A 26,081-nucleotide genomic window follows, 5' to 3' on the forward strand; every position below is an offset into this window, starting at 1 on the left:
TGTCCTGGACTGAGGATACTAGAAGCTGTATTCCAAAAAGTACATTTCTCAAGCTGTGATTGGAAGCCACAGCTCCTTTTTTCACCAATTGCAGATATTGCTCAAAGTTTAAGAAATATTTCTATACTGTTTAAAGAGGTTTTGTCTGGAATAAACCACTGCCGATAGCATCCCCTGAACACAGACCAAAGAAACTTGCTAAAGAAACAGTGGGGATAGATATGGATTACCATGCATTCCTTCCATACTGTTCCATAGGAAGATGTCTTTTATGGCTGGCACAAGACCATCACCATGCACACTATCCATAAGAGCAAGTCCAAATTGCCTAACCATTTTCTTCCTCTTCTTCTGGACTAAGAAGGACTATACTGGCTGGGGATTGTAATCCCCAAAAGTTTATTATCCAAACTCTGCTATTTTCTTGCTTTAATTATTTTTTCATTAATTTCAAAATCATTTAAAAAAGAACAAGAGTTTACATCACAAAATATAAACATATACACAGACAAAAATCCATACAAACATCCTTTATCTATCTTATTTCATAAATCTCAATTTACTCCCTATTCTTGTCTTCTGATTTGCCAAATAATATTTATGTCTCAAACCGTTTCTTAGTTATAGAACACAGTGATGGAGTCTCCCATATTTTTTGTCTTTACCTCCCTTTTTTTCATTGTTACACCTTCTGTTTTGACAAAATTCCATGATCGGAGCTCTTAAATTTTCTACATCATAAAGATGTAGAAAATGTAGATAAGGATTGGGCTCCAAACTCTGCTATTTTCAGGATTCCCCATAACTTCTGATCCTTTTAAATGTGGTCACGGTTTACAATCTCCCCAAGAACTTAAAACCATTGTCATGAGATTACAAGCAATAGCGAGCCTATTATGATCCCCAGCAGGTAACACATATTCCCTCCATGCTTTCAGAGGAGCATCCTGAACTTCACTGTCAGTTACATCCCCCAAGTCCATTGGTTGTTTGTGTCAGTGGGGTGGCAAATCTGGTCCAAGTTTTCATCCAGACTATAAAATTGCTATCCAAGGTACTAAAAGTGGATCAGCACCTCAGATAGTTCCTTTAACTTTGACTAAAAACCCAGAGTGGGTTCACTAATTGCGGTAGCCATCACTTTACAGACATTTTATGCACTGGGTAGAAGATCAGAAAGATGGAAACTTATATGTATTCAGCTGAATGTGAATTTGCTCAACATATTTAAAAGTCTGTGCAACTGAGGGTCCTGGTTACATAGAGGAGCTTATCCACCTGCAGTTGAAACATGGCAGTTTCATGGGCTACCCATTAAAAATAACAAAGCCCTGGTGGGAGTTTTTGTGAGAATTTCATGTTGGAGCTTCCTAGTTAATGTATTCTCTGAATGTATGGACTTCTGTCCCTAGAACTACAACTTGTAGGATCCCACAGTCAGCATGGCCAATCTGGGGGGAAGGGGGATTTCTGCGAGTTGAAGTCCAAAAACGAAACTTACCAAATTCTGTTTCTGTCTCAGAAGTTTCAGTAATTTGCACAGATATTGAAGGCACAGTGATTGTGAGTGCTTCGGAATCTTTTCTTACTATTGTTGTTTTCTGTGACCTATTCATATAGCTAAAGGTTAAGATATTTTGAAAAGAGGAGTGGGACTGATGTGGGGGGAAATATATCATCTGTAATTGCCCCCTCCCCACACACACCCCATTTCTCTTGGCATTTATTTACATTATTCAGCTAAAATTCATTCATACAGTTTGCAGGTGTCCAAGACTAATAGATGTGGTAGAAACATTAGCAAGTATGAATGAACCTTTTTCTAACCTTTCCTATCAAAATTATTCTTTAGTGGGTTTTTCCCAGGATTAGCCTATGTGGCATCTAAGAAATGGATGCTTAGCAAAATCAAAATCTTTTTGCATGCATTCTGCATGAAGAGACCGGAGATTAGAAAAGTTACATATGAGCCTACTTGAAACATACAGTCTTTTGGCAAGGACTTTCTTTGGTGGTCTATAAAGAAGTATATCTCATTGTTTCAACTAGATTTCCTCCTATGTAAGTTCAAAGTAATATGGTAATAACCCACGGTTACCCAGGAGTAATAGTACAGAACGAGATTCATGTCTGAATAAATGGGTTTAGAATTATGCTGCACACAAGTTAACAGTGTAAAATGTATATACTTCCAAATATTAGTTTTACCATACACTAACATGATGTAGTGGTTTGAGTGTTGGACTACAGCTCCAGGGACCAGGGTTTGAATCCCCACTCTGCCATGGAAACCCACTGGCTGACCTTGGGCAAGTCACAGTCTCTCAGAGGAAGGCAAAGGCAAACCCTGAACAATTTTTTCCAAATAAACTCTGTGATATGGTTGCCATAAGTCAGAAACATTCCTTTATGCTTGTATCCAATATCCCATTTCAAGTTTACTTTCCACTAGGAAATTAATCTATAAAATAATATGCTTCCCAACGCCACAGCAGTATTCAGAATCTCCCATGAACATTCTTACTCTCATATATCCAAGTTATGAATCTAATAGTTAAAAACCTAGTAAGCTGCCTTATTCTATTCTCAAACCTTTTCTCTATCAAGCCTAGGATTGTTACTTGGGTTGGTGATGGCAACAACTTTCCAGAATTTCAGGCAGGATTCTTTCTGCATCCTGCCTGGAGGTTCCTCATATATCCTGGTGGGTCAAAAACACACTGCAGAAATAATGCAGTTTGAGACCACTTTAACTGCCCTGACTCAATACTAGAGAATTCTGGGATTTGTAGTTTTCTGAGACATTTAGCCTTCTCTGTCAGAAAGCTCTGGTGCCACAATAAACTACAATTCCCAGGATTCCCAAGCACTGAGCAGTTAAAGCAGTCTCAGACTGGATTATTTCTGCAGTGTGTTTTCGACCATGGTCTCCCCTTCAAGTATTAACTAGTTCTGAACCTGCTTAGCTTCCAAAATCAGATGAGATTAGATGTATTCAAGGCTAAATTGTGGTACAGACGCCACAGCATTTGGATTCTGCCAGTTTGGAAGGGATGTTTGTAGAGGTTCTCTCTATTGCTTACTAAATCAGAGTTGCTAAGAACTAAGTTTGTGACACCAGCTATGGGACAACTGGTCCATATAGCTCAGTATTGTTTCCACTGACAGACAGTGGTGCTTTAGGTTTTCAGAAAAGAAGTCTTCCTAGCTCCAACAAGAGATTTTCAGACTTTCCGTATGAAAAGCTGATACTCTGCCACAAAGCCTGAAAGTTGTTTTTTTGGATTACAACTTCCAGAATCTATCAGTGGCTATACTGAGATTCTGGAAGTTCCAGCACAAAAGGTAACTTCTCCAGGCTCTTCTTCATGACTGAAATACAGCCCCTTCCTTACTCACAACTTAATGAAGGCTCTGATAGTATAGCCAGCACCTTAAAGTCACTGACCTTTGATTTTGTTTATCGATACGTTGAATCCCTTCAATACATGGAGTGGGCTGGGTTTCATACTCAAGACCTAATTACTGTAGCACCAGTTGGTGACTTGAAGGAAACAAAGAGGTAGAATATCTGGCAAAATCCATGTACTCAGATATTTCACCTAAGGCTAATAATAACAGAATGTTCACTGCTGTGTCAATTGATCCAATGTCTGCATCCTTTCCCCTCACTCTCTTTCTTTCTGTGTCTCATCTGGTCAGTATAGGCACTTCTTTCAAAGAAGTGAAGGTCTTCTCAGAGAAATGAGTGGAGAAAAGCATAAAATTAGATTTCATATTGATCTGTCTGTATATGGTGACCAATTTATTGTCTGATATGAACCCAGTGGCTGCATTTGGTCTCATGAAAAAACAGAGTGCTTGATAGTATATCTGTCTGTATTTCCACCATGCCTGTCTTTTTTAAAAAATGATATGTATTTATGTTGTTGTGTGCCTTCAAATCATTTCTGAGTTATGGCAACCCTAAGACAAATCTATCAATGGGTTTTCTTGGCAAGATTTGATAAGAGGGGGTTTGCCTTTGCCTTACTCTGAAGCTGAGAGAGTGTGGTTTCATTTGCCCAAGGTCACCCAGTGGGTTTCCATGGCAGAATGGGGATTTGAACCCTGGTCTCCAGAGTTGCAGTCTGATGCTCAAACCACCACACCACACTATGGCAGCCTTTTCCAACCAGGAGCTCTCCCAGGTGTTCCCACTACAACTCCCATCATTGCTAGATAACATGGACATCTTTGTGAGCCAATGAACTGGATGTATCTTATTCAATTTTCAGATTAGCGGTTAATGTATTGGATGGCTTAAACCAAGACACTTTGTTTCAAGTCTTCCATCTGTCATTTGTGGAGAATATTATTGTTGTACAATTAGAGAAACTGAATGAATTGTTGAGAAAGATACTCATATCAAGAAAATTGTAAATTTAGTAAGAAATACAGTTAGTCCTCCATATCTACGGATATTTTATCCACAGATTCGACTATCTATGGCTTGAAAATATTCTAAAAAGCAAACATTAATTATGCTATTTTATATAAGGGACACCATTTTACTATGCCGCTGTATATAATGGGACTTGAACATCCATGGATTTTGGAATACCGAGGGTCCCCTATATGCAGCAAATAAAACTATTATTATTATTATTATTTATGTATCAATCACTAAAGGACTCTCAGGACTCTCACAATGAGCTCATCTCCACCAATGTTGAACACACTTTAAGAAGGATGTCACTCATTTAAAGAAATAAGTCAACTAATTGTATTCATTCAGTGATATTAACTGGTTAATGAATTTGTGACATCTGCAAACATTTGCATATAAAATAATAAAGCTTAAGGGGGAAAAGTTACTGTTTTTGAATCATACACAGAAGCTCTAGACCCCATTTGTGTCTTTTTGACCATGGGTTGCCATGGATCCTACCTACAGCACATGAAGCCTCAAGTCTTGCGAGAACCCAGTACGGCTAAACTGAGCCTAAGGAGACAGTATGAGATGACAAGGAAAGACAATCATGCTGTGCAAAAAGAAGGAAAGTATGAAAGGAAGAAGACTACATTAAACATGGACTGATGCTATCCAGGGAGCCATGGCCCTGAGTTTGCAAATCCTGAGCAGGACTGTTGCTGACATGGAGGTCTCTCATTCCTGGAGTCACTTCACATTCAAACCAACTTGACAGTAAATAACAGGAGTAGTGCAATGATGTCACAGCAGGAATGATTTTAGAAGGGTGTTCATCTTCAACATAAGGCAAGAATCCCATTTACCACCTGCTCCTGAAGCCAATGGGTGACAGTAAAGCCCTGTTTTCAGGATATGCTCCTTCCAAAGGCAAGCAGAGTGCCTAGACCTGGGTGAAGGGCCCTCCAGAGGATGTCGAACTGCAAAACCCCAAATCCCTTGCCAACACAACTGCTGGACAGTGCAGTCCAACAAGAACTCTGCTTTTGCTGCTGGTGCGTGTGAGTGTGTGCTTTCCCTGCACTTTTAAGAGGTTCCTGCTGTACCACAGAAGAGCTTGGGGGGGGGGGAGTTTGGGACTATAAGGCCCAGGAGAAGTTCCTTTTTGATTGCAACTTCCAGAATCCCCTCCTGTTGGCCTGGAGTTTCTCAGACTCCCCAAAGTAGCCCCGCTCCCAAAGCTTTGACACCCACTTTTCCCTCGTCCTTTCCGCATGGCCTTTTTGCAGAGCTCTGTCCTGGGGATGGCAGCTTTCTTGAAATCCCCTTCCAGCCTGGGAAAGGCGCTGGCCTCCCTCTCCCTCTCCCCCACCGATCTCCCAGAGAGGCTCTTTTGGACACCCTTGTCCTCACAAGGTCCCGTCCCGAGCAGATCAGGCTGATCCAACCTGACAGCCAACGGATCAAGAGGAGATCGCCCGGCCCCAGACAGGCCTGGCAGAGAACCACCGCCATCGGGAGATGGAGGAGGGGGCAACCCCACAGCCCCAGACAGGAGGACCTCCCCCCCCCCCCCAATCCCAAACCACCAGCCCCTTCGCCTTCCCTCCAAAGCCGAGGCTGCCTTCTCAGGCCTTCTGGAAACGTTTCGCAAGAGGCCGACAAACTTTGGGATCTATGTCTTGTGTGTGTGTGTGTTTTGTGGTTGTTGTTTTTAAAGCCCACAACGTGTGCCTGCTTGCCCCTTCCTTGTGCAATGCAAAGCACGCCCGCCAGCGGGGTTTTCCCGGGGCTTCTTCCCCTCGGCGAGGTTCCGGAAGGAGCCTCCTTTGGCTGCCTTTCCACTTTGGGGCCCTGAAAGGCCCCTCCCCCGAGTCCCAGGGTGGGCTTCCTTCCATAGGGCTGCAGCCTCACAAACAGCCCGACTCTCCCTTCATTCTCGCCTCAGCCCTGGACCTTGGACCCCTCCTCCCCCCTCCAATAAATGAAGCCCGGCTCCCAGACCCAAAGCCAGGCAACCCCCCTCAAAAGCCCCACGAGGAAGACCCTCGTCCCCCCTCCAGGGACTCTCACCCTTCGGTGGCTGCCATGGTCAGGAAGGCGGGGGACCCCTGAGGGCTCTTTCCTCTTTCTCTCTCCAAGCAATCCAAAGGCGTCGAAGGGGCCGAGGCTGAGGGCCGGCTCTCTCCCTCTCTCTCCTTATCCGCGGGGGGCTTCCCGCCTTGTGGCTGTGGGCCCCTCCACCGAGGCCAGCGTCCAAGGGAGCCCCGGGGTCGCCCTCCCGCCGCCGGCCGCCACCTTGGAAACCTCCTTCTCCTCCTCTGTCTGGCTTCCTCCAATGTCTTGAGGAAAGAGAGAGAGAGAGAAGCAGGAGGGAGGGAGGGAGAGAAAGAAAGAAAGAATGAAAGAAAAATGGGAGGGAAGGAGGAGAAGGGGAGGGAGGGAGGAGGAGGAGGAGGATTTGGGCGCCTGAGGAGGATGTCTCTGTGTGTGTCTCTTGTGTGTATTTGTGGCGTGTGTGTGTACATATATATATGGGGGGGGGGGGGGTTGACTTCCCATTGCCATGGCTGCTGAGGAGGAGGAGGAGGAGGAGGAGGCTGCCTAGGGAGGTTTAGCGCTGGATTTGCAGCCCAGACTTCTCTATTTTTGGGCTGCCGGCCGACATCACCCGACAAAGCAAGATCAAAAAAGGGAACCCCTGAAAAGGAAGGAGGAAAGCCCTTCGAGGCGAGGGTCGGGGGGGGCGGGGCAGCTGTCCTCCTTGTCTGGGACCCGTCCTCCATTTCAGCCCTCCCTCCATTTGGAGGCATTCCTAAAGGTCCTCCCTTTGGAGCAGGACTGTAACGGAATAACCCAGTCCGAGACCGCTTTAACTGCTAGGGAATGACTGTAGCTCACAGAGAAGGCTAAAGGGCTCACACAGCTAGACTAGAAAGCATTCCCGAGCCTGGAGCCAGGGAGGTTAAAGCGGTCTCGAACTGGGTTCTTTCGGTGTTTCGGACCCTCGAGAGAACATACAGTGTGTGTAACGTAGCTGGAATAAACAGATGTGAAATGAATTCGTGTTTCTAGGCGTGGTTTCTGTTAAGCCTTTTCTTTGGGCACGTCCTCCATTTTCGGGGTCGAACGTCCTCCGTTTTGCGGGGTGTGTCTCGTCCTCCTTTGAGACCTCTGCTCACTCTAGCTTGGGCTGCTTCCACACTGGAAGAATAACCCAGTTTGGCGCCGCTTTAACTCTTTGTCTGGCTCAAGGCTATGGAACTCTGGGAGTTGGAGTTTGTTGTGGGGCCCAGAGCGGAGCTTGGCCGTTGCCTTCCCCTGAGGCTGAGAGAGTGTGACTTGCTCAGGGTCACTTGCCCCGCCAGGAAATCAAACCTTGCTCTCCAGAGAGTCGGCTAGGGCAATCCCTCCAACCACTATCTCTCTCTCTCTCTCTCTCTCTCTCTCTCTCTCTCTCTCTCTATCTATCTATCTGTATCCCGCTCTTTCCCCAGAACTGGGACCCTATGAAAAGAAGCCTTCAATGGCAGGGAGAGGGCCCCCTTCCCCGGCTGAAGCATCTCTTGCCCTGCTTGGCAGCCTTGCCATTGGAGCTCCCTTTGGGAGGGAGGCGGCTGCTGATGCTGACGCTGAGGGGCCGCATTAATGAATTAATCCTCACGAGACAAAAGGCGGCTTTAGAGGCTGCGCAAAGGCCCACTTACACACACACACACACACACACAGACAGACTATGGAGAGGAAGAGAGAGGGATTGGGTGCGCTGAGCTCTGCTCTTCCTCTCTCACGGTGGTAGAATTCAATAGACCAGCCAGCCGTGTTCGTCTGGGAAACCAGAGGATGCAAAGGGCTCTTGTAAGAAAGAAGCAGGAGCCTTCAACTTGAGCCTGTTGGAAGATACATAGATAGATAGGGATTCCCTGCATGCAAACTCTCCTCATTCAAACGAATTATGTTATTTAGGTCACTCCCCCTTTGTGGACTCTAAAAGGTTTTCTCTTGACCTGTTGGGTCCTCTTGTTTTTCTCCTCCATCAACTTTCTTTGGAGAAATGGTGAGATAGAGTTCTTTTCACCCAGGATTATTCACTCGCCAGGGGATGCGATGCCAATTCTGATGATGGGAAGATTGGCTGTTCAAGGCCTGAGTGCTGCATGATGGGGTCAGCTCCTGTCACTAGTCCCAGCTTCTGCCAACCTAGTAGTTCAAAAGCATGCAAATGCAAGTAGATAAATAGGCACCACTTTGGTGGGAGGTAACAGTGTTCAGTGCAGTCATGCTGGCCACATGGCAATCAAATTCATCTTCAACACTGGCTCTTCAGCTTAGAAATGGAGATGAGCACCACACCCTACCGCCAGTTATGACTAGACATTCATGTCAAGGGACTACCTTTATCTTTTTATTCACTAGCTAGATTAAGATATAGCTTTTATGTATACACCCATCCCTCCACATTTGCAACTTTGACTTTTGCAGATTTGATTACTCACAGATTTTATTAATATATTCTCTGTAGGAATATCTAGATCCTCCAGTGCAACGCTATGGTTAACTTTCACCAAAAGTCGCAAAGACGGACCTAGAGATTCCTAGAGAGAGCACTCCACTAGGCAATTGTAGCTCCTCCAGCACAATGCTGTAGTCAATGTCTGGCAGATGTTCACCACAGAGTTGCACTGGAGGACCTAGAGATTCCTAGAAAGGTGTTCTCTCAGGTTAAAAATGTGTTTCTGTTATTTGTGGTTTTTCCCACATTCACGGGGGTCCTGTGCCCCTAACCCCAGCAAATGTGGAGGGACAAGTGTATATAGATTAAAGCCATTAGTAAACTTTTGTTTTAAACTACATGCTACATGTTTGAATTTGAGTCATTCTCAGTTCTTGGGGGAGCATAGTTAGACAAAGGCACATTTCTGCTACTCTGCTAATTTAAAACTAGACCCTAACAGGCTTGATTTGACATTTTTGATATTTAAATATTTTTGTTTCATTACCTAAAGCTGAAGCCTTGGGAAACTTAAATTAGCCTATAGAGCCTACTTCTTCAGATGCATGTTTGGAATGGAGAGTCCAGAGACAGACCTATATAAGATGGTTGTGTGTATACAGGGCAGGATATAAGTGCAATAAATAAATGAATATATATGCCACTGGTCAAACAGGCAGAAGTCAACTTTTGACACAACCAGCAGTGAAAGGAAGTGATTTCTGTTTGTGACATTTCCCTCATACGAGTGTATATAGGTCTCCACTCCAAACATGCCTCCAAGGAAGTAGCCTCACGTATACAAAAGCTCATGCTACCAGCTTCTTTCTTTTGTTCAGACTTATGGTTTGTCTCTGGACTCTCCACTCCAGCCTGTTTATCTGAAGAAGTAGGCTGGAGACTACAAAAGTTTATGTTCCCAGCTTCTTTCTTTCACCTAGGAGTTTATCACACGGAGGCCCTTCCATGTGGTAAACGTCACGCAAGCACTGCTTAAACGTCATGCAAGCGCCATGGGTGTGATCCCCCATGGCGCTATGGAAGTGGCTCCTGCTCAGTTCCCGTCATGCACTCATAACGATTTATCCTGTTAATAAGAAAAGCACTCCAAGAGGCTCCCCCAGTGACGAGTACATGATGGGAATGGAGCGGGAGCCGCAATTCCACTTCCATAGTGCCATGGGGGATCACACCCATGGCGCTTCCATGATGTTTGGGCAGCGCTTGTGTGACATTTACCACATGGAAGGGCCTCCATGTGATAAACTCCATAGTCTCAAAGGGGCTACAAGGGGCTTCTCCGGGGCAAGACTGAAATATTACAGCCCTTTACTGCTTCCCTGGAGAAAAGTCCCATTGAGCCCAACAGGACTTGTAGTGGACACCACCCAGGTAGCATTGCCCTATGATCACCCCTACATAGCATTCACATGGGCTTATATTATTTGGTATCATGGAAAACTAAGACGTTTGTTCAAAGATAAAGCCAAGTTAGTCTGTAGAATCAGTATGCAAATCTTGTAGCACCTTTGAGACTAACTGAAAGAAGTTGGCAGCATGAGCTTTCGTAGAGTTCAGTCTACTTCCCCAGATGTTTTTCAGATGCTAAAAGCATCTGAGGAAGTAGACTGAAGTCTACAAAAGCTCATGCTGCCAACTTCTTTCTTTCAGTTAGTCTTCCTTCAGAGCCTAGAGAGCAGCTGTAGTATCATAGAATCACAGAGCTGGAAGAGACCACAAGGGCCATCCAGTCCAACCCCCTGCCATGGAGGAAGACACAATTAAAGCTCCCTGGACAGGTGGCCATCCAGCCTCTGCTTAAAAACCTCCACTCCACCAGTCTCCAAGGCAGCATCTTCAGCTGCCCAATGATTGTTACAATCCGAAAGTTCTTCCTAATGTTGAGGTGGAATCTCTTTTCCTGCAGCTTTAATCCATGGCTGTGTCCTGGTCTCTGGAGCAGCAGAAAACAAGCTTCTTCTATCCTGAATATGAGATCCCTTCAAATATTTAAACATAGCTATCATGTTGCCTCTTAAATGTCTGTTCCCCAGGCAAAACATTCCTAGTTCCCTAAACTGATCAGCATTAGGCATGTTTCCAGAGCTTTCACCATTTTGGTCAAAATAGCAGTAGTAAAGTATTCCTCACTATTTCTTCTTCTACTACTAAGCACAAAGCAAAACAAAACAAAAACCTCAAATAAATACAGTGCTACATTCAAACAATATGGGTTTCCCTTCCCTTTTGTCATTCTTTCTTTCCTTATTTCTTAAGCATAAGTGGTATTCTTAGTTTTGATCCATCTACCTGGGCTTAAAACTAGACTCATTGATTTACTGCTGAATAGATGACAAAGCTTTTGGCTAGCCTTTCCTTTTCAGGTGGTTTCATAAAAGTAAGTAACTCAGTTACTCAAATTTATTTTGTTCCCCCTTTTCCAACAAGCACTTAAGGCAGTTCATATTAAATAACCATAATTAAATACAAAAACAGTTAATTGATATGCCATACATAAAATACAAAAACAGTAAATTGATACAGTATGTCTTGGATAGACATATATGCAGTCTTACAAAGTAACACAGCATTCTTCATCCAACTAAATGAACAAAGTAAGGCAACTGCACAAAACGCCACCTTTGAAAATTTAAACTTCAATGAGCAAGGTTATTCCCAGAGAGCAATGATGAGTACATACAGATGGGTTAATTTGGAAATATGTATAGTTTCTTTACAGATATAAGCTTCTGTGATTTAAAATCAGTCCTCCAAAGCTCTGCTGACCTCTGTTGGAGATGGAGTAAATCAATGAATTTTTTTCTTTTCTCTTTTGAACCAGGCATGGGAAATTGCTGGAACTGGACTTTCCTGGGAAATTACAAGGATTTAGTCAGTTTTCTTCTGTTTGAACAATTTCTTCTTAATTGGCATTCTGGGAAGTAGGCAGTAGATTAACTTCCTTGGAACAAGGTAGAAGAGAATATAATCGGTATTCTTCTAAAGTGGAACACCGGCTGCTAGAGTCCCCCAAATCATTCTCCAAATGACCATAAAGCTGGAATAGTAGCTTTTACTTGCAGGAGGGAAAATCCCACACAGCTAAAAACAACAACAGTGCTTGAAACATTTCCCTCACAGAGATGGGAAGTCTGGGTTAAACCTTTTCCCCCAAATGTGTGTACTGTTTTTTTCTTGAATGCCAAGCCAAACAATGGTGCAATTAAACTGGGTTTTCAAGCAAGGCTTGGAAACTTAAATAAAATAAAATAAAATCCACCACTCCCAGAATTGCCAATACAGGTTGCCTCCACTGACCATCCTAGTTGGGGACAATCTGGGGAAAAGCAATCCTCATTAAAAGCCCCCCCCCCTTGAATTTCTGCCCTCAGGATCAGAATAAGATCTTGCAGCCCTGCCACCATTCCCAACTCATAAACAGCAAGGAAGGGGCAGATAAGGAGGGCATCACATCAGCACCAGGCCAGGGAGGCTGACTCTAGTCACCTTAGCAGCATATCGTCCATATATATGCATGCATGCGCATGTGTGTGTGTGTGCATATATATATGCAAAGAGATCTTGTAGCACCTTTGAGACTGAGGAAAAAAAGATGTATGGAGTGAAATGTATGAATAGCATTAAAAATGAAAAAAAAAAAAAAACCACCAAAAACCCAACAACTTGGGGGATCATGGGTATCTGGATGTTAAAACTGAACTTGTCACCTCTTCACCCTACCTGCAAGTTTTGCATTTCTATTGCTATTCACACACACAGTTTGCTTATAAAGGTCTGTTCCTAGTTACTTCATTCCATGCATCTGAGGAAGTAGACTCAAGTTTACACAATCTTATGCTACAAAGTTCTTTGTCAGTCTCAAAGTTGCTAAAAAGATCCCTTTGCATACTGATCCAGAGTAATATTGATATGAATCTTTCAATTCTACCACTATTGTATATATAATCAGGCACGGATGGAGTCTGACATAGTGCAGAACCTGGTGCTACAGGGTTCTATCTGGGCCCAGTGCTATTCCAACATCTTTATCAATGACTTGGATGAAGGAATGGAGGACATGCTTATCAAATTTGCAGATACCACCAAATTAGGAGGAGTAGCTAATACCCCAGAGAACAGGATCAAAATTCAAAATAATCTTAATAGATTAGAAAGCTGGGCCAAAACTAACAAAATGAACTTCAACAGGGAGAAATGTAAGATAATGCACTTAGGTAGAAAAAATGAAATGCATAAATATAGGATGGGGGACACATGGCTGAAAGAGACTATTTGTGAAAGGGATCTAGAAGTCCTAGTAGACCACAAGTTGAACATTAGTCAACAGTGTGATGCAGCAGCTAAAAAGGCCAATGCTATTTTAGGCTGCATCAACAGAAGTAGAGTGTCCAGATCAAGGGAAGTAATAGTGCCACTCTATTCTGTTTTGGTCAGGCCTCACCTGGAATACTGTGTCCTGTTCTGGGCACCACAATTCAAAAAGGATGTTGACAAATTGGAGTGTGTTCAAAGGAGGGCCACAAAAATGGTGAAGCCATGCCTTATGAGGAAAGACTTAGAGAGCTGGGTATGTTTAGCCTGGAAGAGAGATGGTTATGATCACCCTGTGTAAGTATTTCAAGGGGGGGGGGGGTTACACTGAGGATGGAACAAGCTTGTTTTCTCCTGTTCCAGAGACTAGAACATGGAACAATGGATACAACTCTGGGAATAGAGATTCCACCTCAACATTAGGAGGAATGTCCTGACAGTCAGAGCTGTTTGACAATGGTACACACTCCCTCAGAGAGTGGTGGAGTCTCCTTCTTTGGAGGTCTTTAAGCAGAAGCTGGATAGCCATCTGTTGGCGGTGCTTTGATTGTGAGTTCCTGCATGGCAGGGGGTTGGACTGGATGGCCCTTGTGGTCTCTTCCAACTCTAGGATTCTATGATTCTAAATGGTTCTTTATTTAATAATAATTCAGTTTTCTCTCAAGGCAGGATCCAAAGCTGCTTACAACATACGGTTTAAAATAGAATATAGCTAAAATAAATCATAACAGTAAACAAATCATTTACAGGCACTTTATTTACTTAGAGATATATTTATCCTTTCCTACAACAAAATGGAGCCTTCAATATCAGGAAAGTAGAAGCAAATTCCACTTGATTCTGTGGTCATGCTGGTGTCATGATTTAAGCAAAATGTAAAACTACACATGTTCAGCATTTTAAAAAAATAACAAACATTGTTGGCAGATTTTTGTTAGCTGCTCTAGAATGTCAGGAATGTCGAACCAGTTGCAAAGTATGGAATGGCAGTGCAAGAGGCAGGGATGGAGTCATATGAACTATGCACCCACTGAAGTAATAAAGATGGGCAATTAAAAGGAACCCATTAGATTATTAAATCAAGCATCTAACATTACTTAACTATGCTTCTGGAACAAAGGCATGGAAGAGATTTTGCAGCACTGGACTAATTGATTGCTTATCTGTGAAATGTGTCCTTTATGTCTACTCAGTTCATTTTCATTCACTGTTTTGTGCCCTTTGGCCAGTACAAAATGATGCATGGTACGAGCCCTAGACCAAATCCTACCTGCATTGACAGGAACAGCCTCCTTGTTGGCTTGACCTCCCTCTTTTCTACCTTCTCTGGTTTGGAATATTTGAAGTCTTCCTTTGTTTCGAATGCTGCTGATAAAATAATCTTTGCTAAAACCTCTGCTAGCTGTTTCCTTCCTATGTCAATTCAAATTTCATTCTAGACATCATGTCTCCAAATTAGGATTGCCAGAGTGAAATGTAGACAGGGCTCTTGTACATTTAACAGTTCTGTAAAAGAAGTGATTTCAGCAGTTGTTGCTTGTTTGTGTGAAAAGCAATAGCTACAAACATTTGCTACTGCCATTTCCTCTTCAGTGCAACCATGAAAGGGACCTCTCTAGTTTTCACTCTGGGAACCTTAGAATATTGTTTTCACATAACTTCTCTAAGGTAGGGGTAGGGAACCCGTGGCTCTCCAGGTTCTGACGAATTACCATTCCCATCATGTCTCACCACTGGAGTAGCTACTCCAAGCCCTCATGAGTCTGGCTAAAACATCCTTCAGCTTGCCTGGTGGTGAGGCATGGTGGGAATGGTATTTCATCAGAACCTGGAGGGCCATAGGTTCCCTACCACTTCTCTAAGGGGTCAGACAGCATGGGAGACAGTCTTGTACAGGCTCATACTCTTGGTTCCCCTACTTAGAGGTGATAACGTATCAGCCAAAAGTAAAAGACTTGCTGTTGTTATTTTGTGCCTTCAACTTGTTTCTGGCTTATGGTAACCTATCATTATTCAGAGGAGATTTATCATTGCCTTCTTCTAAGGCTGGGAGATTGTGACTTGCCCAAGATTCCCCAGTAGGCTTCCATTGGACAGTGGGAATTTAAACTCAGATCTCCTGGCATCCTAGTCCAATATTCAAAGTACTACATCACACTGTGTCTCCCAAAGACTTTGTTGTTAACTGCCATCGAGTTGATTTTGACCCATGGCGACTCTGTCGATGAGACATCTCCAAGACTCTCTGTCCTCCACTACTCTGTTTAGTTCCTGCAGACTCATACCTGTGACTTCCCTAATACAGCCCATCCATCTAGCAAACATCCTTCTTCTCTTTCTGCTTCCCTCCACCTCTCCTAGCATTATTGGGTTTTTTTCCAGTGGATTTTGCCTTCTTATGATGTGTCTGAAGTATGACAGCCTTAATCTTCCAGGGAGATTTCCAGTTTGATCTATTCCAGGACCCATTTGTTTGTCCTTTTGGCTGTCCAAAGGACCCTCAGCAGTCATCTCCAGTGCCACATGTCAGATAAATTGATTTTCTTCTTATCTTGTTTTCTTATCTGTCCAGCTCTCACATTCATACAATAGAGAGAACAATGGCTTTTATGATTCTAACTTTTGTGTTCAGCTGTATATCTTTGGATTTTAGAACCCCTTCTAGTTCTTTCATAGCCACTCTCCCCATTCTTAATCTTTTTCTGATTTCCTGACTGCAATCCCTGTTTCTATCAATGTTTGATCCCAGGTATGAGAATTCTTTTACTACTTCTATTTCTTCATTGTCTAGGTTTGTCTAGATTCTCCATTGTCATTATTTCTGTTTTCTTTATATTTGACAGTAGTCTTGCCTTTAACTTTCTTCCTTGATCTTCCTTAGTACTTGTTCCACGTCTTTGATGTTTTCTGCTAGTATTATGGTGTCATATGCATATTTTAAATTGTTGATAATCCTTCCTCCTATTTGCACTCCTCCTTCTTCTGTGTCCAAGCCAGCTTTCCGTACCATATGTTCTGCATATAAATTAAACAAGTAGGGTGATAACATGCAGCCTTGTCTGACTCTTTTGACAACTAGAAACCATTCTGTTTCTCCATGTTCTGTTCTGACATTGATCTCTTTTCCAAATACAGATTTCTCATCAGGACTAACAGATGTGTTGGCACGCCCATGTTTTTAAGGGCATTCCATAGACTTTCATGATCTGTGCAATCAAAGGCTTTGCTGTAGTCTATAAAGCACATACTGATTTTCTTTTGGAATTCCCTGGTGTGCCTTTGTATGTTTGCAATGTGGTCACAAGTGCCTCTTCCTTTCCTGTACCCCACTTGGACCTCTAGGATTTCTTTCTCCAATCTGGCATGATCTTTTTAGAAGATCTGATAAAATGTATTTCTACACAATTTATAACCATACTTCTTCCAGTATCCTTCTCTCTTTTGTGCATGCCATCAACTTACCAAACCATCTAATGTGACTTGAAAGAAATTGGATAGAAGACATAGCTAGATGGCTAAGGAATTATGAGTCAAATTGGGGATCATATCTGAAAGGTAGCAAGGCTGGGGAAGGTTATCACTTAAGGAGTAGACATGCCTTCATCAGAGCTTGGAAAATTTAGTCTTTGAACTTTGTAAAGGCACATAACAATAATAGCAATACAACATTCCACATGATATAAGTGTACCTGGATCATATTCTCATATTCAGGATCCCATGGCAGATAAACAGATGTTACTTGGCAGACAAGTCATTATCAAATTCATTATCCAATGTTAGTTTTCAGGTTTAAAATAAACCTTTGTTTATTTGAGTGTGTTTAATACTCAAGAGGGGAAAGAATATAACATAATACATGACACATACTTAGACTATAACAAATTCACCCAGTCTCTTAATTATTTTTTTCCAGTCTTCTAACTATCTCAGACTTTTCCAAATATTTTATCCAAATGATCATTAAATATAGAATGAATGTAGCTACTTGTGGTTATCCATGTTCTTATTACAGCCCATGATCCAAGCATACCTACTTCCACCAAGAGAAAGGGTACAATTGAGCCACGTCAACCATTTGCCACACTCAGAGCCTCTGGCCAAATAATCTGAACTGGCCTCACTGAACAGCTAGATTCATGGCAGATTTCTGAGGCACCTGCTTTAGTTTTATCCCATAAGTCTTGCATCAATGTGATAAAAAGCCTAAAGCATCAGAGACTATGAGAGAAACTGATACATTTAATATATTTTTTAAAATAGCAAAGAAAGGAAACAGTTTTGGACTGGGTAGTTCATTTCATGTTCCTCTCAATCCAGTCTTTGAAAGGAATTGCTCTGGTGTAACCAGTGTAGAGTTCTAGACTGCATGTTTTATCATAACCCCAGCTTACTAACCCCATGAGATGCCAGGTTAACTCGGGAGATGATCTTCCTGGCAAAGGTACTGCTGCAATCCCTCCAGTCTCAGCAGGGCAGATATTGGAAAAGGCAGTAGGGTGCTGCTTGGCACAAAACATGCTATCAGTAACGCTGACCTGGATTCCATTTTCCTCATATTGCTGCTCACACAGCAGGGAGTCCACTATCTGAACACTCCCCATACGGATTGTGTCATTCTTGTAGCTTGGATCAGCAACATCTGTCAGTATCTTCCAACCAGTAATCACTATTTGCAAGTCATCAGAAGGTGGGTCAATATCGCGTATCGAGGCCAAGCATATAGGCTGGACGCGGTTGCTAATTTTGGCCTTGTCCAGGAGCTTAATGATGGCTATGTCAGAATCAAGCAATATAGGATCATAATTAGGGTGCACTATAATGGCTGAAATCTAGGAAAGAATCCAGAAAGAAAAAGAGAACTGAATGTTAGGATTCAAAATGTTTTACCCACTACATTTTCATTCTAACATTGTCATGAAATATAACACTGGGGACATTTCAAGACTGGGAGGGAGCTGTTTTTCCTGCTGATTCCCTACCATTTGGAAGGCTTTAACGGTCAGCACTTGGATGGGAGGGGCCTGCTTTAGTAGGAGGCATCACTGAATGCCAAGTGCTGTAGGCTATATTTCAGAGGAAGGAACTGGGAAATCACCTCTGAGTATTTGTTGCCTAAGAAAACCCTCTCTGTCTCTTGTTCTCTCTCATCACACACACTTTAACAGTCTTGTCTGAGACACCAAATATTTAATAAAGAAATAATCACCATGATAAGTGAGAAATGCCTTCTAGACAGTAGCAGTAATAAATTAACACAGATAGATATCTTTCATTCCACTTCCATATCACTTCAAAAGTAAATGGTTTCTGACATGTAAATCTTAATCATACATTGAAATAATTAAACCATTATTTCAAAGGGACTTATCTCTGAATAGGTACCTATAAGCTTACAGTCTCTCAATTGTATCTTTTTCAGAACCTGGAAAAATTACTTTTTTTGGACGAAATATTACAGCAACTACAGTCACAGAGACAACTGGCCATTCTGACCAAAGTATCTTGGAAGTTGTCATCCAAAACAGTAACTTTTCTGAGGTCTTCTCTTTTCCTGTAGAGCACTGAGTGCCATCCAGTTATTTTCTATAGGAATTAGCATCCATCTGTATTTAGGCATAGTGTCATAGTGCCTCAGTATCCTACTCACCCGTAAATTTTGCACAGTCTTCTCATCTCGATCATCATCTCTGTAGTACTTCCCAAGAACAACTCTTATGTCTGCTGTTTTGAGAACAGTAATCTTCCCCAGATTGGTGACACAATGAGCTGCCACAACTACTGTGCGTTCATTCAGCAGGGCCCCACTGCAAATCAGTATCCACGCACCCTTTCTGTGACTGGGAGCCTTCACCCCATTGGGTCTCCTATAGATGGCTGCTTGCCAAGGCCATCTGGCTGCAGATGGTTTTTGAAGAGTGTTGCTTTCTGTCTTTCCACAGACTGGACCAAAAACACAAGAAGAAAAGGAAATCAGATTTCTTTTATCTTTACAACTACCTGGGTCCAAATTATAAGTTCACTTAGCACTCAAACTGTTTAGAAGGGGGCTATACCAAATATACCAAATAATCTGAATTATATCTTATTATAAACTTTCTAAAATCAAACTGTAATTTTAGAGAGAAAAAAGCTTTGTGGCTACAATTGTTAGTCCCAACTTGAGTAGACACATTGAATCAATGGGACTTAAATACATGTTGGCTTAACAAGTCCCATTTATATGAGGGATCTACTCTAGTTGGAGTTTGTCCTTTGTTATTAACTTAGTCAAATATGAATAAAGGCCCAGAAGAAGCAGGTTATTATAATGGCAAGTTCTAAGAAGTTACGTTCTGGCTTTGTCAAGGAGGAAGGTACTTCCATATGATGTGAACAAAAGCTAGACTCACAACAGAAGGTGCTTCGTTGTGGAATGGAGAATAGTAACCCTTCAAACACAACTCTGTTCTTCTCTCATTAAAGTGGAGTGTCTAATGGTTATTTCATTGCTGTGATATAATATGTACATATATAAACAGTTTTCACATATAATCCCAGAAGTGAAGATATTCAAGGATAACAATAAGTAATCAATAGCGGGATACAGACCACCCAAAAAGGGCGGTCTCCTGCCGCCCTGGTTTGCTCTGTGGGAAAGCTGCAGCCTCCAGACCGCGGGGCTTCCCTGCGGAGCAAAAAGAACCCTTAAAAAGTGTGTTCTTAATGCAGCGCATTTGTGATGCCGCAATGCGCCAATGATGCACTTGCGGCATCACAAACACGCCAGGATGTGTGAACGCTAAGCATCCGTTGCGTCAAAATGACGGTGCCCATGTGTACAGGGTGCCACCATTTTGACGCCTCTATCACGTGCTAGGGGTGAGGCCAATATGGACAGTGCGCCCTCGGCCAACCCCAGCACTTGACGGGGGAACCGTATTGGGAGGTATGTATAGTTACCTCCCGAATCATAGAATTGGAAGGGACCACAAGAGCCTTTTGCCAATGGAGGAATCCACCTTTGAAATACCCCTGAGATTTGATATGCAGCTTCCTCTTAAAGAAGACAATACAGCCCAAATGCATGTTTTAGTTGTGTATTCCTGGATTTCCTGCACAATAGGAAGTTGGACTATATGGCCCTCATAATCCCTTCTAACTCTTTCATTCCATGAAATCAAGCATTTTAAGGTCCCTCTGATCTCTTTGGGCACATGCTCAATCCCACTGAAGGGAATCAGGATTAAAACTGTGGTGATAATTACGTTTGTAAAGGGCTCTTTTTGTATCTTGTTAGGAACATTTATTGATTATTATCTAGTGATGCCATTGATGCAGATCTTGGAAAATTGCTTTTAAGGTAAATGTCTATAACAGTACATTAAAGCTAAACAAACTGGGCAGTGGTAGGGTGATATTCTGGGACCTACAACATCATCTCACTATTGCTTAATTATGGATGGCTTCAGGATGGCTTTACATTTATTTATCTTAAATGTGACTTTCCAGGCTCTGCATCAAAGGGTCAAATTTTATACAGAGATTTAGACAAGACAAGCTCTTCACACAACAGAGATTCCAGACTGCAGAGGTAGCAGTTGATTGCACAATGCTATGTTCCTGAACGTCTTGGGTGCCTTCAAGTCATTTCCAATTTATAACAACCCTAAGGCAAAGCTATTGTGGGGTTTTCTTGGCAGGATTTGTTCAGACGAGGTTTGCCATTGCCTTCCCCTAAGGCTGAGAGCATATGACTTGCCCAAGGTCATCCAGTGGGTTTCATGGTCAAGTGGGAATTGAACCCTGGTCTCCAGAGTCATAATACTCAACCACTATACCACACTGACTCTCTAAAAATTATATTAGCACCAAGAGCACAGGTTATGACCAATGTTTTTTTCTCATCCTTTTTTACATTGAAATGGCTATGTTCCTATTTTTAAATAAATGCCAATGACAGACATTGTGATATGCTTAAGTCAGACAGCCATGACTTTAATGCACCAAACAATTGTAAATACATTCAAGTACAATCACACCACATAGGTAAGGTTGGAGGAGGCATCAGGCTTGGTGGTTTCCATTAATCAACAGGGGTCTGGTAAGCATCTGGCAATGCTTGCCACAGGTGTCAATCCGTGGGGCAAACAAAACAGCCTGTGAGAGGGGAAGCAAATGCAGATGACCAAATTGTAGCTTCACTCCCTCCTCACTAACTGTCCAGCAGCACCAGGACTTTCTTCCTTCTAATTTAACTAGTGATCTATGTCTCCTCTCCCTTTGTGTATCTGTCCATGAGCAGCACTGATAAGGTGAATAGTCCTGATTGCAGTCCAGCATGGAGTTGGCAGACAATATCATGCCACAATATAATTTCCTTTCCGGACCCTAAAGGTGATCAACTGTGATCTGGGGCTTCACAAGGGAATATAATGGTACCAAGAGAGGGGGGTGGGTTATGCTTAAGGTTCAGAAGAAAATGGCTGATTCTGGATCCTGCAGATCTATATATAGGTCTGCTGAAAATCCCCAAAAGCCTCATAAGATTTGAAGTGAGACTACACCAAAGATCTGGATGAGAGTCACCGCCAGGTCTCATGGTAAAGTCTTGCAATGGCTCAGCCATCAGGAGATGTCTTAGGCCTAAGCCAAGCAGCAGCTTGACTAGGCCTGGAAGCTGCGGTTCTGGCTTGGGACTCAGCACAACATGCCTCCTTCTACAAAGGTCTCAAGTAAACCTTGGAACTACATTCTTAGAATGTGCTAAAACTATATATACAAATTTAGCAGATGATGTAGCAACTACTCTATTTACATATGGAAATTTAGCTGGTGACATCAGTTTAGTTGCAGCTATTTGTACACCACTGCTACCTGCCTATGCCCCCAAATGAACAATATGGGTAAAATAAAACTGGCCTATCTTACCAGGCTATGATATCATGAGCTATATGAATTGTTATAGCTAACAAGTTGGTATGGCTAAGATACGTGTGTGTGTGTGTGTCTGTATGTGCCTTAAAGTCACCCATCGACTTATGGTTACCCCATAAGGCTCATAGGGTTTTCTCAGGCAAGGAATATTCAGAGATGATTTTGCCAGTTCCTTCCTTTGAAATATAGCCTAAAGTGCCTGGTATTCATTGCCGGGTTCACATAAAAGTACTAACCAGAGCTGGCCCTGCTTAGCTTCCAAAATGAGAAGTGCCTCTAGGGTATTTAGGCCCCATTAAGATGTGTAAAGCAAGTTAATAGAAACATCATGATTTCTGGTAATGTCTTGGTAATTTTGCAAGCTGTTGTTGCATGCATTGGAACTATTGTCTTACTTGGAATACAAGAAGGAGCCCTTCCACTCCATTTCCCTGTTTTCAGGCAGGTTCTTCGGCTGCTTCCCAGGCGACGATAGAAGGGAGAAATACAGTCATACTGAAGCTGTGTGTGAAGATGCTGGAAACCTGGAGGTAGTTCTCCAAATGGTAGTAATGGTTTTTTGGTTGGATATGCTTCCAGCTTCTGCTTGTTAAATGCAGATGAATAGAGCTGATGCAAGGGAGTCTCTCTGTTTTGATGCATAAAGGAAATGAGAATATAACCAAAGGCCCAAACCTTGCAATGACTTTGTCATTATCAGAAACTACATTAAGCAATCTTAGGACTGTTTGTGTAGTAGGCTGCTGGGAAGGGTGGGGTTGGGAAATTGTGTCAAAATGGTAACTTTTCCAGGCTCTGTATTTAAAGATACCTTACAACTGCTATGTTGTAGCAATGTAGCAATTTAGCCACTCCTGTAACAGCAGTGTTTGGGTTTTCCTTTGGAACAGAACCATGAAAACTTTCAATTTCAGGAATGTTTATGAGAGCTGCATAATCTGGTGAATGGGGCAAAGGAAGAAAATCTATGATTTAAAATGTAATCATATTTTAGTTTAAAGGTCGTACTGGAAGTAACTAGGGGCATGGGCCATTTACATAGGTTCCCCACCACCCTCACATCATTCTGTCCACACAATGCAGGGCCAAAGCCCTGACTCGACTCTAGACTGTCGTCATGAGAGAAGGGCAGTTCAGCATTGAATCCAAGTCATCCCTGCTTTAAACCACATTAAAAAAACCAAATTGTTTGCTCTAAAGCAGTGATGGCGAACCTATAGCACGCGTGCCAGGGATGGCACTCAGAGACCTCTCTGTGGGCACATGTGCCATCACCCCAGCACAGAGTTTGTTACTAGAAAGACAGAGGGACATAGAATCATAGAGTTGGAAGAGACCACTAGGGCCTTCCAGTCCAACCCCCTGCCATGCAGGAAATCCAAATTAAAGCATCCCTGACAGATGGCCATCCAGCCTCTGTTTAAAGACCTCCAAGGAAGGAGACTCCACTACACTCCGAGGGAGTGTGTTCCACTGTCGAACAGCCCTCACTGTCAGGAAGTTCCTCCTAATGTTCAGGTGGAATTCTTTTCCTGTAGCTTGCATCCATTGTTCCGGGTTCTGTTCTCTGGAGCAGCAGAAAACAAGCTTGCTCCCTCCTCAACATGACATCCCTTCAAATACTTAAACAGGGCTATCATATCACCTCTTAACCTTCTTTTCTCCAGGCTAAACATTCCCAGCTCCCTAAGTCGTTCCCCATAGGACATGGTTTCCAGACCCTTCACCATTTCAGTCGCCCTCCTTTGGACACGCTCCAGTTTCTCAATGTCCTTTCTGAATTGTGGCGCCCAGAACTGGACACAATATTCCAGGTGGGGCCTGACCAGAGCAGAATACAGTGGCACTATTACTTCTCTTGATCTAGACACTATACTTTTATTGATGCAGCCTAAAATTGCATTGGTCTTTTTAGCTGCCGCATCACACTGTTCACTCATGTTCAACTTGTGGTCTATGTGGACTCCCAGATCCCTTTCACATGTAGTTTCATTCAGCCAGGTGTCCCCAATCCTATATTTGTGCATTTTATTTTTCCACCCTAACTGCAACACCCTACATTTCTCCGTGCTGAATTTCATTTTGTTAGCTTTGGCCCAGCTTTCTAGTCTATTCAGGTCATTTTGAATTTTGATCCTGTCCTGTGGGGTATTAGCTATTCCTCCTAATTTGATGTCATCTGCAAATTTGATAAGTATGCTCCCAATTCTGTCATCCAGGTCATTGATAAAGATGTTGAATAGCACTGGGCCCAGGACAGAGCCCTGTGGGACCCCACTGGTCACTTCCCTCCAGGATGAAAAGGAGCCATTGTTGAGCACCCTCTGCGTTCGGACGGTCAACCAGTTACAAATCCATGTAACACTGACCTTTTCTAGCCCACATTTTACAAGCTTGTTTGCAAGAATGTCATGGGAAACCTTGTCAAAGGCCTTACTGAAATCAAGATATACTATATCCACAGCATTCCCTTCATCTACTAAGCTGGTAATTTTATCAAAGAAAGCGATTAGATTTGTCTGGCATGACTTGTTTCTCTGAAACCCATGTTGACTTTTTGTGATTATGGCATTGCCTTCTAGATGTTCACAGACTCTTTGTTTAATGATCTGCTCTTGAATCTTTCTTGGGATTGATGTCAGACTAACTGGACGATAATTGTTGGGATCCTCTTTTTTCCCCTTTTTGAAGATGGGGACAAAGTTTGCCCTCCTCCAGTCTGCTGGGATTTCTCCTGTTTTCCAGGAGTTTTCAAAGATTAATGCCAATGGCTCTGATATTACATTTGCCAGTTCTTTAATACACTTGGATGGAGTTCATCTGGTCCTGGAGACTTAAATTCATTTACATTAACAAGGAATTCCTGTACTATCTCTTTACTTATTCTGAGCTGAAATTCCCCCAATCTGTCCTCTGCTCCTTTATCCTCAGGTTGAGCACCCTTTTCCTTTTCTGAGAAGACAGAGGCAAAGAAGGTGTTGAGTAATTCTGCCTTTTCTCTGTCCCCTGTTAACATTTTGCCATCTTCTCCACACAGTGGCCCTACCATTTCTTTCTTCTTACTTTTGCTGCGGACATATCCAAAAAAGCCCTTTTTGTTGTTCTTAACCTCTCTAGCAAGTCTGAGTTCATTCTGTGCTTTAGCTTTTCTGACTTTACCCTTACACATGCCTGCTATTTCTTTGAATTCCTTTTTCATGATTTCCCCCTTTTTCCATTTCTTATACATGCTCCGTTTAAATCTTAGCTCAGTTGAAAGTTCCTTAGTCATCCATCCTGGTTTCTTGAGACACCGCCCATTTTTCTTTCTCACATGGCACTTTGCAATAAATAAGTGGGTTTTGGGTTGCAGTTTGGGCACTCGGCCTCTAAAAGGTTCACCATCCCTGCTCTAGAGTTTCCACAAAAATATAGCGCCCTCTGGAGATGGTGTGAGTTGCTCCCTCTAAGGTCACGAGAGATAGCCAGCCATGTAATTGATGCTGGGTGCCTCATTTTTTACCTCTCAGGAAGCAACTTGTGCTAGTGACAGTAGTGCTGGGTGGCACAACAATACTCACATATAGACTGCCATCCAGCATCACTCCAGAGTACCCTGGTAACAAGGTCAATCTGGGGCAGCTTTGGGCCAGAATACTCCAGGAGCAGTCTGGACTATTCAGGCCAGTATAAACCCACCATAAGCCAAACTAAAGGTTTTTTCAGCCTTTAAGAATAAGGGAGGGGAGAACCTGAACAAACACTGGGTAAACTCCACACTATGATATTTTGAAGGACATGAGGGTCAGAATAGGAGCCCTGAAGGTGCAGATTTAGCCTGATCTTTGCCCCCCTGCCTTAGAAGATCTTTCCTCTTCCCCACTTCATCTATTAGATTTTTCTCATCCAGATTGTAACAGAAGTTTCAGAGTCCATAACTATAGCATTACATT

At 42.7% G+C, this 26,081-nt stretch overlaps 2 protein-coding genes across 2 annotated transcripts in view; both read right to left on the reverse strand.

The window, feature by feature from the left end:
* LOC149314586 (excitatory amino acid transporter 2) overlaps positions 1-6,768 on the reverse strand; it is a 119,697-nt gene extending 112,929 nt beyond the window's left edge. The window contains exon 1 of the mRNA XM_089521433.1: positions 6,485-6,768. Within this exon, the coding sequence (XP_089377559.1) occupies positions 6,485-6,501 (17 nt within the window). The 5' untranslated portion in view covers positions 6,502-6,768. The remainder of the gene's footprint in view (positions 1-6,484) is intronic.
* A 7,219-nt stretch (positions 6,769-13,987) lies between these two features.
* Positions 13,988-26,081, reverse strand: part of LOC149314587 (inactive serine protease PAMR1-like) — a 95,534-nt gene continuing 83,440 nt past the window's right edge. Inside the window, exons 10-12 of the mRNA XM_089521434.1 lie at positions 22,545-22,777; positions 18,884-19,176; positions 13,988-18,065 (exon numbers count right to left, since the gene is read on the reverse strand). Of these exons, the coding sequence (XP_089377560.1) occupies positions 17,529-18,065; positions 18,884-19,176; positions 22,545-22,777 (1,063 nt within the window). The 3' untranslated portion in view covers positions 13,988-17,528. The remainder of the gene's footprint in view (positions 18,066-18,883; positions 19,177-22,544; positions 22,778-26,081) is intronic.

This window comes from Sceloporus occidentalis, unplaced genomic scaffold (genome assembly GCF_023333645.1).
Source record: "Sceloporus occidentalis isolate IW3139 unplaced genomic scaffold, rSceOcc1.0.p SCAF_4, whole genome shotgun sequence".
Taxonomy (NCBI): domain Eukaryota; kingdom Metazoa; phylum Chordata; class Lepidosauria; order Squamata; family Phrynosomatidae; genus Sceloporus; species Sceloporus occidentalis.